Raw genomic sequence first — 16,789 nt, forward strand, 5'->3', positions numbered from 1 at the left:
TTGAGACAGGGACCATTCTTTTGTTATATATTTGTACAGCACCTAGCACAATTCAACCCTGATCCAGCTTAATGCCTCTAGAAGCTAACACAATACAAATAATAAAATAAAGTAGGGCAGAAAAATCCTTGCCGTGGCTGCTTTGTCTGCTCATATTTCCATGGGCCGTTCTGAGGGAAGGTAGATTGGATATGAAAACTACAAGATTTATTCATTCCTGTACCTAACCAGAGCAGCAGCCCTGATAAATCATAGATCTTTCAGCCCCTTCTCTGTTGTGTCCTCCTTTTGACTGCTGGATAGCTCAGCACCAATGTGGACACAAGAACAAATGGGTATAAACTGGCCACCAGGAAGTTTAGACTTGAAATCAGACGAAGGTTTTTAACCATCAGAGGAGTGAAGTTTTGGAATAACCTTCCAAGGGAAGCAGTGGGGGCAAAAGATCTATCTGGTTTTAAGATTCTACTCGATAAGTTTATGGAGGAGATGGTATGATGGGATAATGGGATTTTGGTAAGTAATTGATCTTTAAATATTCAGGGTAAATAGGCCAAATCCCCTGAGATGGGATATTAGATGGATGGGATCTGATTTACTATAGAAAACTCTTTCCTGGGTATCTGGCTGGTGAATCTTGCCCATGTGCTCAGGCTTTGGCTGATTGCCATGTTTGGGGTCGGGAGGGAGTTTTCCTCCAGGGCAGATTGGAGAGGCCCTGGAGGTTTTTTTGCCTTCCTTTGTAGCATGGGGCATGGTTGACTGGAGGGAGGCTTCTCTGCTCCCTCGAAGTTTTGAACCATGATTTGAGGACTTCAATAGCTCAGACATGGGTGAGGTTTTTCATAGGAGTGGGTGGGTGACATTCTGTGGCCTGCGCTGTGCAGGAGGTCGGACTAGATGATCAGAGTGGTCCCTTCTGACCTTAGTATCTATGAATCTGTAGTCACACGGGTGAGCCCTTTTCCAACTCCTATCCTAAAACCATTTTCCACGTAAGAACTCTTTCCATTTTGTGTTGCTCAAGGGGTTTCATTAGGTCCTTATGGACGATACTATTCTGTTTTTGTCAGGTATAAAAGTATATCAGCAGTGAGTTCTGTAGTGCCATATTCATTGTAAACCTCCTGTCTTATAGGAATGGATCCAGGAAGTATCCTCCCCATCTGGTTGAAGTGGAGGCAATTCAACACAAAACCACCCAAATTTTCCACAAAGTTTACTTTCCCGATGACACTGATGAGGTAAAAGAGAGAATAAAAATCTGAATTCCTGCAGGACAGACTTACGTTTTCTCTAATTAATGCCCAACCTAGGCTAACATCAGTTCTGGCTCGGGCTAGGATTGCGTAAGACCATGGAGTGCAATAGCGGGTCACAGATGTGGATGTTTAGTTACATGGATCAAAATCAACATGAGTTTGATTCATTGCAATTTCAATTCAGTTTTTCAAAACATAGATCCTGTTTCTCTTTTCTCTTCTGCTGGCGAAGTTAATAGAGAGACACCAGGGTCAATCTCGGAGACGGGAAGTGGGACCAAAGCCACCTCTAATTATAAAAGGAATAAACCTGATGTGTGAATGTGAAAACATGTAACCTTTCCTCATATAGGGGTAGGGGTCTACCAAATTTGCATCCATGAAAATCGTGTCACAGACCGTGAAGTTTGTCCCCCATGAAATCTGGTCTCCTGCAGATCTGAAGGCAGAGGGGAGAGCAGCAGCTGCTGGCCAAGCACTCAGCTCTGAAAGCAGTGCTGCTGCCAACAGCATCGGGGAAGTAAGGGTGGCATGGTATGGTATTCGCAAAAAGAAAAGGAGTACTTGTGGCACCTTAGAGACTAACAAATTTATTAGAGCATAAGCTTTCGTGAGCTACAGCTCACTTCATCGGATGCATTTGGTGGAAAAAACAGAGGAGAGATTTATATACACATACACTGTGTGTGTATATAAATCTCTCCTCTGTTTTTTCCACCAAATGCATCCGATGAAGTGAGCTGTAGCTCACGAAAGCTTATGCTCTAATAAATTTGTTAGTCTCTAAGGTGCCTCAAGTACTCCTTTTCTTTTTGCGAATACAGACTAACACGGCTGCTACTCTGAAACATGGTATGGTATTGCCACCCTTACTTCTGTGCTGCTGCTGGCAGTGACACTGCCTTCAGAACTGATGCTCTCCCACCGCCCAGCTGCAGGCAGCACCGCTGCCAGCAGCAGTGCAGAAGTAAAGGTGGCAATACCGGGACCCCCCACAATAAGCTTGTGACCCCCTTTTGTGTTGGGGGCCCCCAGGTTGAGAAATGCTGTGGAGAAATTGCATATTTTTCATGGATTGGTCACAGCATAAGTAGCAAATTTTGTGGATGTGCAACACATCTGCAAAATCTGTTATTTATGCCGTGACCAACCCATGAAAAATGTGTTTGATTTCTCCGCAATTTAAGTAGACCCCCTACATATAAGTGTCCATCCCATTCCTTCATGGTCTTATCTCAACTAGACTGTCAGCTCTTTGTAGCCAGCAGCATGTCTTTTATTGCCTGCTAAGCACCCTGCACGCTTATGGAGATGAATAGGAATATTTATACATGAGCAGCTTTGTGTGTGAAGTTCCTGGCATGTGCCATTCTTGCACACTAGCACTTAGTACTGCAGGAATGCACACACAATCTTGTGTGGATTTGCACATCTAAACACTGTTGCTGGCAGGATTCACAGAGCTGCAGAGCACCCACAACTCCAGCTGAAGTTATTGGGAACTGGAAGTTACTTGGCACCTCTGAAGGTCAGGAGCCAAAGTAGCTCAAGGGAGGCCCACAAATCACTGATCACTGGCCAAAAGTGAGCCCCGGGAATGAGCAGAAAGGTAGGAAAGCCCTGAGTCTCTGAGGCTGCAGAAGCAAAAGCTGAGCACTGACTGCTGCTCAGAATAAGGAGAGAAGAACTGAAACCTGCTGATGAAGTAGGTAGATCTTAGGCATCGCCTTGAACAATGGCAGTGATACGTTAGCACAGAGGTGGGCAAACTAGACCAACCTGCCCGGCCCCTGAGCCCCCAGCTGGGGAAGCTAGCCCCTAACCCCTCCCCTGCTGTCCCGCCTCCCCCGCAGCCATGCCGCCGCGCCTCCAGCGCTCTGGCTTGCCGCTCCTGCCAGGCAGCTCGGTGGTAGGGCTGGCTCTGGCATGGTAAGGAGGCAGGGAGCAGGGAGTTGGATAAGGGGCAGGAGGTGATAGGGGGCAGTCAGGGGACAGGGAAGGGGGGGCAGTTGGATGGGGCAGAGGTTCTGGGGGGGCGCTCAGGGGATGGGGAATGGTGGGGTTGGATGAGTGGGAGGATCTGACGGGGCTGTCAGGGGGCGGGAAGTGGAAGGGAGTGGATATGGGGCAGGGGCCAGGCTGTTTGGGGAGGCACAACCTTCCCTATCCGGCCCTCCATACAGTTTCACAACCCCGATGTGGCCCTTGGGCCAAAACATTTGCCCACCCCGGTGTTAGCATCTAGGGGGGATCAGGAAGAATGCACAGAGAAGCAATGCTGTAACTCGGCAGACAGCTCTGCCTCTGTGCAAAGAGCGCCTCTAAGTTCCCCGCGAGAGAGGGTAACCCGGGATGAACAGCAAGGTGGCTGAGGTGTGGGTTCCACCTCTCTTTGCAGGCGTTTGAAGTGGAGTCCAGCACTAAAGCCAAGGATTTCTGCCAGAACATCTCCAGCAGACTGCTGCTGAAGTCATCGGAGGGCTTCAGCCTCTTCGTCAAAATCTCCGACAAGGTGAGCAGCACACAAAGCGATTGGCCACGGATTGAGCAGCTCTGTGTCGCAGAGTCTTTGCTGCGCCATGTCCCGCTGGTGTAAATCATCGGCACTCTGCTGAAGCCAGTGGAGCTATGACACTTTACACCACCTAAGGGCCTGGTCCATTGCTCCTGAGCGCCTCCCTGGATCTGACCCCTGGAGATTTCTAGTCAAAGGGCCAGGCAGTCCTGCAACCCCTACTCACAAGCCTCATCCCACTGAAGTCAAAGGGGTTACTAATGGGAGCGTGTAAAGCTGATGGGAGGGCTGCAGAACTGAGTTCTGCGGGAGCTGGCTACATGATACTGTTAGGATGGGGTTTTCCAAAGCACCCAGCGACGGCCTAAGTCTGCTCCAGTTCACATCAATCCCATCCCAAGTCAGTGACTTCGATCCAGGCTGAGCACTTTGGAAGATCTTTCTCTACAGCTTCAAGGCCTGATCCTGCCCCCCTTCCTGACTCCTGTGGCAGTGCTGGCGTGAATAAGGATCACAGGACAGTGCCCTTAAAGTCTGTAACATCTTGCATGCCAGTTGCATCTCAGGCTGCTTTAGAACATAAGAACAGCCATACTGGGTCAGACCAATGAGTCATCTAACTCAGTATTCTGTCTTCCAACAGTGGCCAATGCCAGGTGCTTCAGAGGGAATGAACAGAGCAGGGCAATCATCAAGTGGTCAATCCTCTGTCACCCACTCCAAACTTCTGGCAGTCAAAGGCTTGGGACACCCAGAGCATGGGGTTGCATCCCTATCTTGGCTAGTAGCCATTGATGGATCTGTTCTCTATGAATTTATTTAATTCTTTTTTGAGCTCCATTATAGTTTTGACCTTAACAACATCCCCTGGCAATGAGTTCCACAGGTTAACTGTGTATTATGTGAAGAAATACTTCCATTTGTTTGTTTTAAACCTGCTGCCTGTTAATTTCATTGGGTGACCCCTGGTTCTTGTGTTATGAGAAGGCTTAAATAACACTTCCTCATTCACTTTCTCCACGCCAGTCATCATTTTATAGCCCTCTATCATATCCCCCCTTAGTCGTCTCTTTTCCCAGTCTTTTTTAATGTCTCCTCAGATGGAAGCTGTTCCATACCCCTAATGATTTTTGTTGCTCTTCTCCGTACCTTTTCCAATTCCAATATATCTTTTTTGAGATGGGGCGACCAGCACTGCACACAGTATTCAAAGTGTGAGTCTACCATGGATTTATATAGTGGCATTATAATATTTACTTATTATATGTCCCTTTCCTAACATTTTGTTAGCTTTTTTTTACTCCTCTGTGGGGTTAAATCATCCAAAAAGCTGATAGTCTGCTACAAATGACCAAGGAGAGAAGTATATAAATGCTTTGAGGGTTGAATAAACTGAAGCAATTATTTACAGGATCAACAACAAAGAACAGTGGTAGTGTCAGCTACATAAACAAAGGCATCACAGAGCCAGGAGCTGATAGCCCCTCCCTATATGGCTCTGGTCCAGCCGGACCTGGAATATTGGACCAGACAGATAATGAACTATTAAAGGGGAGCAAGAGGACGGTCACGCTGCTGAATAGACTGATTTACAAGGAAGGATTAAATGTGGTACACAAGAACTATCCAGAAGGAATGGAAAGATGAAGGGAGATGAATTGATTAGAGTCAAACAAGAGAAGATAACTAGGAATAACTGGCTGAAATTAGGTGAAGGACAGCGTAGAAACAGCTAGGCCAGCAATAGCTTTCTGATGGTGAGATCTGTGGAAGCCTCACCATCTGAGATATTTAAAACCAGCATGGGCAAGGCACTGCAAGACATACTGGAAGAAATTATCCCCCAGTGGCAGGGGGATGAGTTAGGCTAGCCCGCATAATAGGCTTTTCTCGCCTCTAATTCTCTGATTAGCTATTGTTTGGTTGGTTTTATTAATAGTGGGATGTGTTTCCACAGGTTATCAGCGTCCCAGAAGGAGATTTCTTCTTTGACTTTGTCAGACATCTTACAGACTGGATAAAGAAAGCAAGACCTGCAAAAGATGGTAATAATGTCATTCTTCTGTTTTGCTGCCATTTTCTCTCCCAAGTAGAGTGCTGGCCAGGGAAGTCTCATAGAACCCATTGAAATCATTTTTAAAAGGCTCCTCTTGCCCACCATAACATGATGAAAACTACATCTGTAATGTGTTTGGCACCGTATAATGTTTGGGTCTTGGATGTTCATGTAAATCATGTCAGCACCAACTCTGCACCTGAGAAATGATCCATTCTTAGGCAGAGAACAAACTTTTACTCTTGCTATCCATAACTTCTAAAAAGAATTGCACAACAGCTAACACCCAGCAATTCTGTAAGCTCTGACTACTTATACTTTCAATTAGAGGGCATTTATTGTCTTTATATTACTTAAGACTTTATATTGCCACCTGACAACTCCCAATAATTTCACAGTATCCACTTTAATCCTGTTCCCATTTCTATTAAGGGAATCAAGAATCTTCTGTGGTCAGATAGGTCACAGGTGCTGAGGGCTGGCAAGGCAGAGATCAACTAGACCATGCCTCTAAATAAGTGACTTCCCCTGAAGGGTGAAGTTTTGTGGTTGCTGTTCGGACTTTGGCAGATGTAGAAACTTTTTGTGTTTTTAGCATTGCTTTGCTCGCTGAAATGCAGCTCCATTAACTGGCCCCAAGTAATTTTCCAGAAACTGCCACAATACATTGTAATGCTGTTGCTATGAAATTAAATCCATCCTCCTTTCATTCAAGATTTGCAAGTGAATTCAGTGCTTATTTAAGTGAAAGCCTGAAGACCACTAACTTAAGAGGTCAAAGAGCAATTTAGGCAGCCACTCTGTAGCCAATGCACTTCAGTCATGGGCTTTAACACTCTTGCTATTTCATCCCTGAACCTCCTGCATCAGGGACTGTGAATTGCTCCCACGAGCGAGCGTCTCTTTTATACAGGTTTCCATCTAGTGGTTGAAGCGTTTGTTACAAGCCTAGTCAATACTGAACGGATTCCTTTTTGCAGGTATGGTGCCTTCTCTCACATACCAAGTGTTCTTCATGAAAAAACTGTGGACAAACACCATGCCTGGGAAGGATTCAATGGCAGACTCCATCTTCCACTATTATCAGGTACTCCATGAGTTTACAATACTGCGGGAGGTCTGGGTGACTTGGGGAACTAGTAAGGGGATAAAAAGGTTTCCTCCTTCTACATCAATAGCTCAAATCCAACTCTCACCACTAGTGACAAATAGAGGTTTCCATGTGCGGGCTGGACTGGAGGTCTTAGTCCAGCTCCTCTTGAGTAGGTGTCACCATCAATGTTCCCTCTAATTTTTGACAGGCCGTGTGCGCAAAAAATGTCTTTGGTGCAAATTGTTGCATTTCTGTGAACATTTTTATGTGCACGGTGTTTCGCCATATGCACAGGGTTTAGGATCTGTGTGCACATGCGCACAGCTTCGGTGGAACAGTGGTTGCCATCATAAAACCGTGGGTCAGAGGCACTAATTCGCCCTCTTCTCAGCAGAGAAGCCGCACTCTGAATAGCCTGAGATTTTTCATCTCTTTCATGTCAAGGTGATCTGCTCAGGTCAGATTCGAGTGGCAGAGACAGGGCAGAATGCCGCACCACTGCTGTACTTGTTCTGCAGCTAAAGAGAGGTCTCTGCTCCTCTGGGCTGTCTGGCCAGGTACTTTCAAGTGTGAAATTCATACGCACACACTATTGATTACAGTCATTCTTGATAAAATGGTTGTTCAAATACGAACGTGCCTCCTGCTGATTATGTCATACATGATCTTGTTGACAGATATGGGGTACTTTTTAAATCATTTTTGAGGTTATATAACAGAAAGGGGACCTGGAAAGTTTGATTTGAATAAAAGAAAAAGCCATTAGATTCCAAATGATCCCCCTCAACAGCTGAGTTCCTCTGGGCCAACACAAGTGACAAAGTGTGTTAGAGTGTGAGCTAAAATGGCCTTGGTCAAAGGGGTCTGGCTGAGAGATGAGCATCTAGTGGTGGCCGAGCTAATCCAGAGCTGGTGCTTTAACAAAACATTTCCACCTGCCCCACCACAATGATGATTTCAGAAAAATATTGCAGTTCCCAGGCAATTCCTCCATAACTAGAGAGGGGTCAACAGCAGCAAATGCCATGAACTCCCCTGGGGAATTCCCCATATAGATTGAATTTACCTGGGAAGCACTTAGTTATTGCTGTGATGGCAGCCATAGAAGAGATCTTTAAGATTGTAAGAGGTAAATGGTGCTGTAAGTTACACCTCAAGGAACTGGCTGTAACTCGCATGGTGAGAGGGCAGAATGGGGGGTGATCAAACGAAGAAACAAACAGGTGTAAAATAAAGCAGGGAGAGGCCTCAGCTGCATTCCATCTGCCACCAGCAGTGCAGAGGGAAGACTCATTGGGGATGAGCCTACCTGCCTGGTGCCTGAGAGCCAGGCTCAGAACCAGATTCCAGCCGATCCACAGTTCTCGTGGGGTTGTAGTTCAGGAGCAGGTTTTGGTTCCCCTCATTTTGGGCCAGTCATGATGTCGAGCTTTAGGTTTAGATCTGGTTTCACCGAGGCTCAGGCTCTGCAGATCCAGTGTTTTACCCAGGACCCATCGCTAAGATTCATGTTTTTCACTCAAATCCCCAAAGCTGTTGCCCAGATTCCTGGCTGCAGTAGTGCAAAGGGTCTCGGTCTGGACTTCGTTAAGCCCCCCTCCCCACCAGGGCCACCAACCATTGTGCCTTTCCAGTGCTTCTGAAGGGGAAGGGGGTGGGTTGGGTTGTGGGATGGAAAAGGCTGAAGATCACTGCATTAGCACAGCCAGCTTTCAAGCAGCTTCCTTCTATAGCTGCTGACCTGCTAGATTTCCTTTAGCCAGCATCTACTTGGCATTTTTCTTGGGATGGTTGGGTGTTGCCATTCAAGCAGCCTCTGTCTCTCAGGACAAAAGGACGTCTTTGAGAACCTGGATGTTTGTGACCTCCCCTGTTACCTTGTGAAACACTTTTGTGTGCAGGAATTACCAAAGTACCTGCGTGGCTATCACAAATGTACCCGGGAAGAGGTCTTACAGCTGGCAGCTCTGATCTACAGGGTGAAGTTTGAGGATGACAAGTCCTACTTCCCCAGTATCCCCAAGCTCCTGAAGGAGCTGGTGCCTCAGGATCTTCTTCGGCAGCTCTCTCCGGATGACTGGAAAAGGGTAAGGAATGGCCTGGATAACACCGAGCCAGGCTCAGAGAGCAGTGCTGTGGGTATAGCATCTCGATAAGCTTGTGTGACAGCTGCCATACTGTCCAACACAGCAGGGACTGAACTGGGGACCTCCAGAGCTAAAAGCATAAGTGCAACAGCTTGAGCTAAACCTCCCTAGGTGGGGCCGTGACAGAATCAATGCTCTGCCAACCGTGCCCAGAGTGGGACTGGTTGCACTGGGGGAGGTTTAGATTGGATATTAGGAAAAACTTTTTCACTAAGAGGGTGGTGAAACACTGGAATGCGTTACCTAGGGAGGTGGTAGAATCTCCTTCCTTAGAGGTTTTTAAGGTCAGGCTTGACAAAGCCCTGGCTGGGATGATTTAACTGGGACTTGGTCCTGCTTTGAGCAGGGGGTTGGACTAGATGACCTTCTGGGGTCCCTTCCAACCCTGATATTCTATGATTCTATGGTAACTCACTCACACTAGTAGGTTACACTTATACCATAGGTAGCTATTACTATTATAGCAGCGCTTAGGGCCCAGCAAAGATCAGGGCCCCATTTTGTAAGGCACTGTAGAAGCACATGGTAAGAGACAGTCCCTGTCCTACAGCGCTTACATTCAAGACAGACAAAGGAAGCAAAGATTGAGTATCTCTGTTTTATGTGTGGAGAACCAAGGCACAGAGAGATTAAGTGACTTGTTCCAGATGACACCGGGAGTCAAAATCAAAGCTGGGAATTGAATCCAATTCTTCCATGTGCTAGCCCAGTACATTAACCACAAGACTGTCCTTCCTTACCCTGGAGAAAGCACTTGTGGATAGTCAAACCTGTACTGGCTGGAAGATGGAAAAATAACTTATAAGGTCTTTTCAGGCTCCTGCGTCTGCACTGGCACAATAGCTAATGTGCAGGTGAGGGCATGGTGGATTTCTGTTAAAACAGGACGGCAAAGTCTGATGTTTTGTGGCAGGAATAACATGACGTCTGTGTGTCATGATGCTCTTTGTATTCAAATGTCCTAGTTCCCAGGTGGTCTGGCAAACCCTTCAGTAATGTCATGTTGTCCTTTGCAGTCCATTGTGGCATATTTCAATAAGCACGCAGGCAAAACAAGAGAAGAAGCCAAGCTTGCCTTCCTAAAGATTGTCTTCAAGTGGCCTACATTTGGATCAGCCTTCTTTGAAGTGAAGGTACAGATTTCATTGTGTGTGTCACCTGGCAGGAGCAGGAACCCCGGGAAATGGCTGGTTCTCGCAGCTTCTCCCCCTAACAGAATATAAGGATTTCTAAAGGGAAGAACTGATGGCTGTTCGGTGGCCTCTGCCTGGGCCACGTAGGCTCATTTGCCAGCTCGCTCCCTCTAATTAGGTACTTCCATGATACTCATCATTGTCAGAGGACCTCCCACGCATGAGTGGATCTGTCCTCTGTGTGGGAGGGCAGTGCTACTATTGCCATTTTACAGATGGGGAACCGAGGCACAGGGTAGAGTGAGACTTTCAATAGGACTTGGGCTCCTAAGCCACTTAAGAGCTTTTGAAAGTTCTGTTTTAAGTGACTTAAGTGACAGCCAAGGAGTCGATGGATGAGCCAGGAATGGATCTCAGGTCTCCCGAGTCCTAGTTCATTGTCCTAGTCACAAGACCTTGCTTCCCACCTCAGCTGACTTGATCCTTCCTGGATGAGGTGGACCTGGGTGTGTGGGGAAGCCTGCATTGTCACTGCCCTTATTGGTTCTGGGCTGTAGGACTGAGGCCTTTGGGAGTTAGGTGCCTCCATCCCTTTGAGGATCTGGCCCTGAGTCTCCAGAACTGTCTGCCTAGCATCTCTGACCAGCACTAAGGAACCTAAAGCCAAATGTAGGCCGAGCAACGAGAAATAGTGCAGTTGGCCCAGGATTCCTTCAGACCAGAGGTACTAAGGACAGGAGAGTCAGTGCATCACGCAGAGGTGACCTGAGGAGGGAAGGGCCACCTGGGGCTTCCCACTGCATCCCAACTCACCAGTCCACGGGCAGGATGGCTTCCCTACCAGCTGCTTCCATTGGCAAACTGGGCAGGGAAAGAAATGGAAAAGAAGGAACTTTAAAGCCGCCAATCACTTACTCCTTAAAGTCACCAGGTGTTTGGGGCAGGGATGGGGAGTCTCGTCATTAGCTGGATGGCTGTTACCATAGCAGTGAAGAGGCCTTGCTTTATTTTGAGCTTCCTTAAAAGGATAAACTAGAGGCGCCCCATGGGCGAGCTAAAATGCAGTGGGATTCTCGCCATGAGGACGCTCCTTCCATTGCTCTGACAGGAGGGGCCTTCAGCCGCGAGTTGTCCGCTCTTCTGGGCCTTTTCATGTGACTGCTTCTTCTCATTTCTAACAGCAAACTACCGAGCCAAATTACCCAGAGATCCTTTTAATTGCCATCAACAAGCATGGAGTCAGCCTCATCGATCCCAAAACCAAGGTAAGCCAGACACCATCAGTTACTATCTGCGGAAAGCTCAGCCATGTGCAATGGGGCCGTGTGCCTCCCAGGGCTAATGTTGGCAAACTGGGGGTGGGGGTAACGTTAGGCATCTAAATAAATGGCCTGATTCTTGAAGGTACTGAGTCTCCTCCACTTCTTGTGAGGTCGCCAGGAGCTGGGGCACTCAGCACCTTGAAAAGTCAGGCCACTTGGGTGGAAGTCTGAACACTTTGGTCATGACTCTGGGGTTTCTGAAAGGGACACACTGACACAAGGTGGGGCTCACCGCTCCTGCCATTGTTTGCACTGCAAGTGCCATGGGCCAGATTTGCACACGAGTTCATTGTGAGGGTGCAGATGCACTCTGCCCCAGCCACAATCCTGCCTGGACCTCCCTGATGTGCAATATCCCTTTGGGTGCTGCAGCATGATAGCGTGCTCAGCTGGCTAGTGTGACAGAGGGCAGAGCTATTGCTCCCCCTCTCTCACCTCTTTCCCTGCTCCCCTTGGGATTGAGTGCAAAGATTGCAGCCATCAGATGTGCAAACCCTCTCCTGGTGCAGAGGCAGTTCCCTTTATGTTGTGCTTTTGTGCCTCCCAACAGCTGCACATGGCCCAGCCCCAGCTAGCCCTGTGTGCAAAATGTAGGGTGACCATAAGTCCCGTTTTGGCCGGGACAGTTTTAAGCACTGTGCTGGCCATTCCGACTTTTTTGACAAAAACGGGCCTTTGTCCTGTTTGCTCTTCCCAACTGATCGGTTGGGAAGAGCAAATGAACAAATGCCAAATTTACCAAAAAAGTTGAGTCTGCTGCCCCTTAGGGGGGCATGGAGGAACATTGTAGGGGCAGTGACGCAAGGGGCCAGACGGAGGGGTTCGGGGGCTCAGCCCCAGCTGTGGGAGGTACAGAGCTTGAGGGAGGGTCAAACCGAGCCATGGGTGGCACAGAGCTCAGGGAGGTTGGCCCTAGCCCCAGGTAGCGGTGAAGGGGCAGCTCTGGCGAGCCCTGCAGGCAGGGGGGCGGCTCGGGCAAGCCCAAGGCCATTCCATTTTTACTTCAGGAAATATGGTCACCCTAGCGAAATGCCTCTTATGTTTAATGGAAAGTGGTGTTAGGTACAAACATCTAAGGAGTGTGTAGCCTGCCTGGCTAAATGATGAGGAAGGGAGACATAACTGACGGCTGCCATTTGTAAAGAGCAAGGCACGGGATTGTTTAGGGTGGCATCAGGGGCTACAGTTCGACCCGATAGGATGAAATGACGACATGGTCAATTTAGGCTGACTATAGGAAGAGCTTCCGGAGGCTGAACTGCATTACGCTTGGAATGGTCATCCCAGAGCAGAAGGCTTAGGACAGGGGGGTGCAACTTTTTGGCCCAAATCGGGGTTGCAAAACTGTATGGAGGGCCAGGTAGGGAAGGCTGTGCCTCTCCAAACAGCCTGGCCCCCACCCCCTATTTTCCCCCTCCCGTTTCCCACCACCTGACTGCCGCCCTCAGAACTCCTGACCCATCCAACCCCCGCTGCTCCTTGTCCCCTCCCAGGGCCCTCCGCCCCTAACTGCTCCCTCCCCGGGACCTCACCCCCTATCCAACCCCCCCTGCTCCCTGTGCCCTGACTGCCCTGACCCCTATCCACACCCCCACCCCCTGACCAGCCCCCCCGGGACTCCCACGCCTATCCAACCCCCCCATTGCCCATCCCCTGACCACTCTGCCCCATCCAACCGCTCCCTGTCCCCTGACTGCGCCCTGCCCCGAACCTCCATCCCATCCAACTGCCCCTGCTCTTTGTCCCCTGACTGTCCTCCAGGACCCCTGCCCCTTATTCAATCCCCCCTGCTCCCCGCCCCCTTACCATGCTGCTCAGAGCAGCAGTCCTGCAGCCCCACCGCCCGGCCATAGCCAGCTGTCCAGAGCGCAGTGGCTCTGCGAGCTGAGGCTGCAGGGGAGGGGCCAGGGGCTCACCTCCCTGGCTGGGAGCTCAGGGGTCGGGCAGGACGGTCCTTTGGGCCAGATGTGGCCCACGGACTGTAGTTTGCCCACCTCTGGCTTAGGAGCACCATTGCTTGGGACGTGGAAACCTGGCCTGGATAACGCACCAGTTCCTTTCCTAATCCTTCATTGTTGTCAGTGAGCTGTGGCTCAGACCCAGAGAGGGGCCAAACTTAGATGACCTCCTGCATCAGAATTGCCTAGTGGCTCAGACCCATGGTCCCTCTAGTCCTCAGGCCTGTCTCCAACAGCGACTGTGGGTTACAGGAAAAAGGCAAGAACCCCCACTGATCTCTCCCACTCTGATCTCTCGGTTTCTGGTGGGACCATGTCACCTCAAGAAATGTGTTTGGTTTGTTGGGGCGGGAAGCCCCAAGGGAAATGAGGGGTTAGCCACTGGGGATTCAGCACATGTTCTAAGTATCTGATTGTCCTTCTGCGCCTCTTTAGGATATTCTCACGACTCACCCCTTCACCAAGATCTCCAACTGGAGCAGTGGCAACACGTACTTTCACATAACCATTGGCAACCTGGTGCGGGGAAGCAAACTGCTCTGTGAAACGTCACTGGTAAGGAGAGTTCAGGGTTCTCGCTCAGTCGCTGAGCACAGAGAGCAAGAGGGGGGATCTAACTGAAGGCTGAACCTCCAAAGCCGCACCCCGGGTTCAAATCCTCTTTTTGTGTCACACTGCCTGCGTCCGAGCGTCTGGGCCAACAGGCTTTGAAATGGAAGAACAGCAGTGTGCGGCAGAGAATTAGTGAGCTCACTAAACATGTGCCCCACATGGAGCTCCCCTTCCCAGCCCTGCAAGCTACGGCTAAGACATCATTGGGTCTAGGACAGCTGTTACTGGTGCAGGACTAAATCGGGCTTCAGGCAGGGGCAGTGTTGGAAGTAATTCTGCATTTTGGAAGGGGGGGGGCAGGTTTCTGGAGCCGGCTGATTGAAAAGGAAACTGCAGCTGTGTGAAGCTGCTCAAAGGCCTGGGATGTTGGACTAAATCCTGTGGAGATGGATTGATGGGGAGAAGGCAAGCGAGGTGGCCAAGTGTGCAGGATAAATTCATTTATCCACTCCCTGGATGTGAGGGCAGGAACAGAGGCCATAAGCTGTGCTACGTACTCACAAGGGCCAAACCCTCTGCTGGTGTCAGTGGAGCTGCACCGATTTACACCAGCAGAGGATCGGCGCATAGACTCCATTCCAGCTTTGCCCAGGGCAGTACTAATGGCTTAGCCTGTTACCCCGACTGACGTCCCTTGTCGGTGGGTGAGGGCTCTGAATGTTCAGCCAGGTTAGTCACCAAGTGCATCAAAAGCCTGAGGTAGTCTATAGCAAGGCAAACAGGCAGCATCACCACCGTAGCAATCTGCTGTTGTGCACTCTGGAACTGCCTAGCATGCTCTAGACTTAGTTCAGATCTTAAATCCAGTACCAAGCTTCTCTGCCCACCATCCCATAGTGAACCAGAGTCGGTGATCCTCTGTAAAGGCTTGCTTTGGGTGACATGAGAGCATCACGGTCTGGTTTTTAGCTCTCCGCCCCCATCGGAGCAGAAGACTTGCAGACTGGATCAGACCCGAGTTCCATCTAGTTCAGTATCTTGTCTCTGACCATAGCCAGCACCAGCTGCTACACAGGAAGATGGAAGAACCCCACTGTAAACTGACGTGGGGTAATCTGCTTGCACATGAGGTCTGACCCTGATCTCTAATAGGTAGAGATTAGCTTAAGCACTGAAGCATGAGGTTTATATCCCTTTATATGCCAACGTTTATCACCATTAATTATAATTACTCTGGAGATTCTTGATATCCATATAATAATCAAAAGCCTTTTTGAACTTTGCCACAACAACTTCCTGTGGCAGAGTTTTCCACAGTCCAATTATGCGTGTGTGAAAAAGTATTTCCTTGTATTGATTTTGAACTTGCCATCTTTTCATTGACTGACTCTCCCCTGGTTCTTGTCAAAGGGCGAGACCTCTACCAGGCAAGGTTCAAATTTGTGGTGGTGGGGATGCGGAGGTGGGTCGCTGATGAGCCTGGTAATAGTTCATACCGAAGGCATTCAAGGGACGTGATCCAGCGACCAGCAGTTATGCTGTCTGGGTAATGTGTCTGATCTCTCATAACTTCCTACCAGGGCTACAAGATGGATGACCTCTTGACCTCGTACATCAGTCAGATGTTAACAGCCATGAGCAAACAGAGGAGTGCAAAGGGCAGCAGCAAGTGAACTGAAAGAAGCCACTGGCAGGTGGCCATGGAGCTAATTCACCAGCTGAGGCCTGTGGGATACCCCTGCAGCTGGGGCAGAACCTTTTCTGCCCACATGTGGAAGATGATCCGGACCCCATCAGAAAGCTCATCCGACTCTGACCTTGAGGGCTCAAGTCCCATTTCCCCTTCCAGCGAGGATGACTATCTGTGATGCTGACCTCCAATTCCCCGCTCCTCCCTAGTAAGCCCTGTTTTTAAACTTCTAAGCTTTCTAGGTGACAGACAGTGACGGATCAACAGAGAAACTCCAGCGGGATGTTTACTATCAAACCAAATGACTGCAGTTGCAAAGGATTGTAGGAAAAAGTTGTGAGTGTCGTTTTTAAAAAGGGGAAGGTGGTCATGGTGCCGTTAAGGGCTTTGGAGAAGTTCTGGGCATCTAAGATTTGCAGATCAGTAACCTAACCCTGCTTCATTGTAAAGAGAAATCCCAGCCACTCTACTGGGGGTATCATGACATTACAACAGAACAAAAAGAAATCCATTTGTTCTAAAAAAAAAAAAAAAAAAAGCCAAGGGAAAAAGTGCATTTAAAATAGTGGTTGGTTGGTTGTTTCTTCTTAATCCTAATTGAACAGCCTGTACCATGGCAAAGCGATGATGGGAGACGGGCGCACAATGTTGGAGATATTTAAAGGTTTCATTTCTTATTCTTGTATTTATTTATTTTTTAAAGAGAATGATGGTTTCTGGGAGGCTGGCTCTGGGGAAAGCCCCACACAGCTCCAAAGGCTTCCCCCAATAGAACCACTCACACACCCAGCGCTCCATTGTCAAAAGGATGAGACTGAGTGTTCAGAGGTCAAACTGTTCTAATTAGGGGTGGCCTAAAGTTCAGCATCCAATCCCTACTCGGCAGCATGGAAACGAGGCTGCTATAGACAGCTGACTCCGCCCCCTCTGCCCACAGCATGCACCTTGCAGGATCAGGCTCTTAGCTGGAAACCTGAATGTGGCCTGAGAGGTGGAAAATGTTGGCTAGGCCATTCTGTGTGAAACGCTGCAGTTTGAATGTGTGCTGCAGTCGCCGGTCT

The 16,789-nt window shown here is 48.9% G+C and overlaps 1 protein-coding gene across 5 annotated transcripts in view; it reads left to right on the plus strand.

The window, feature by feature from the left end:
• Nucleotides 1-16,755, plus strand: part of MYO7A (myosin VIIA) — a 186,193-nt gene extending 169,438 nt beyond the window's left edge. For all 5 annotated transcript variants that reach the window (XM_043504070.1, XM_038377727.2, XM_043504067.1 and 2 more), the window contains 9 exons: nt 1,139-1,244; nt 3,661-3,774; nt 5,735-5,822; nt 6,814-6,920; nt 8,828-9,013; nt 10,090-10,206; nt 11,388-11,471; nt 13,922-14,041; nt 15,619-16,755. In XM_043504070.1, coding sequence (XP_043360005.1) covers nt 1,139-1,244; nt 3,661-3,774; nt 5,735-5,822; nt 6,814-6,920; nt 8,828-9,013; nt 10,090-10,206; nt 11,388-11,471; nt 13,922-14,041; nt 15,619-15,711 — 1,015 coding nt within the window. In that variant the 3' untranslated portion in view covers nt 15,712-16,755. The remainder of the gene's footprint in view (nt 1-1,138; nt 1,245-3,660; nt 3,775-5,734; nt 5,823-6,813; nt 6,921-8,827; nt 9,014-10,089; nt 10,207-11,387; nt 11,472-13,921; nt 14,042-15,618) is intronic.
• Nucleotides 16,756-16,789: the final 34 nt, after the last annotated feature.

Source organism: Dermochelys coriacea, chromosome 1 (genome assembly GCF_009764565.3).
Source record: "Dermochelys coriacea isolate rDerCor1 chromosome 1, rDerCor1.pri.v4, whole genome shotgun sequence".
NCBI classification, from domain to species: Eukaryota; Metazoa; Chordata; order Testudines; family Dermochelyidae; genus Dermochelys; species Dermochelys coriacea.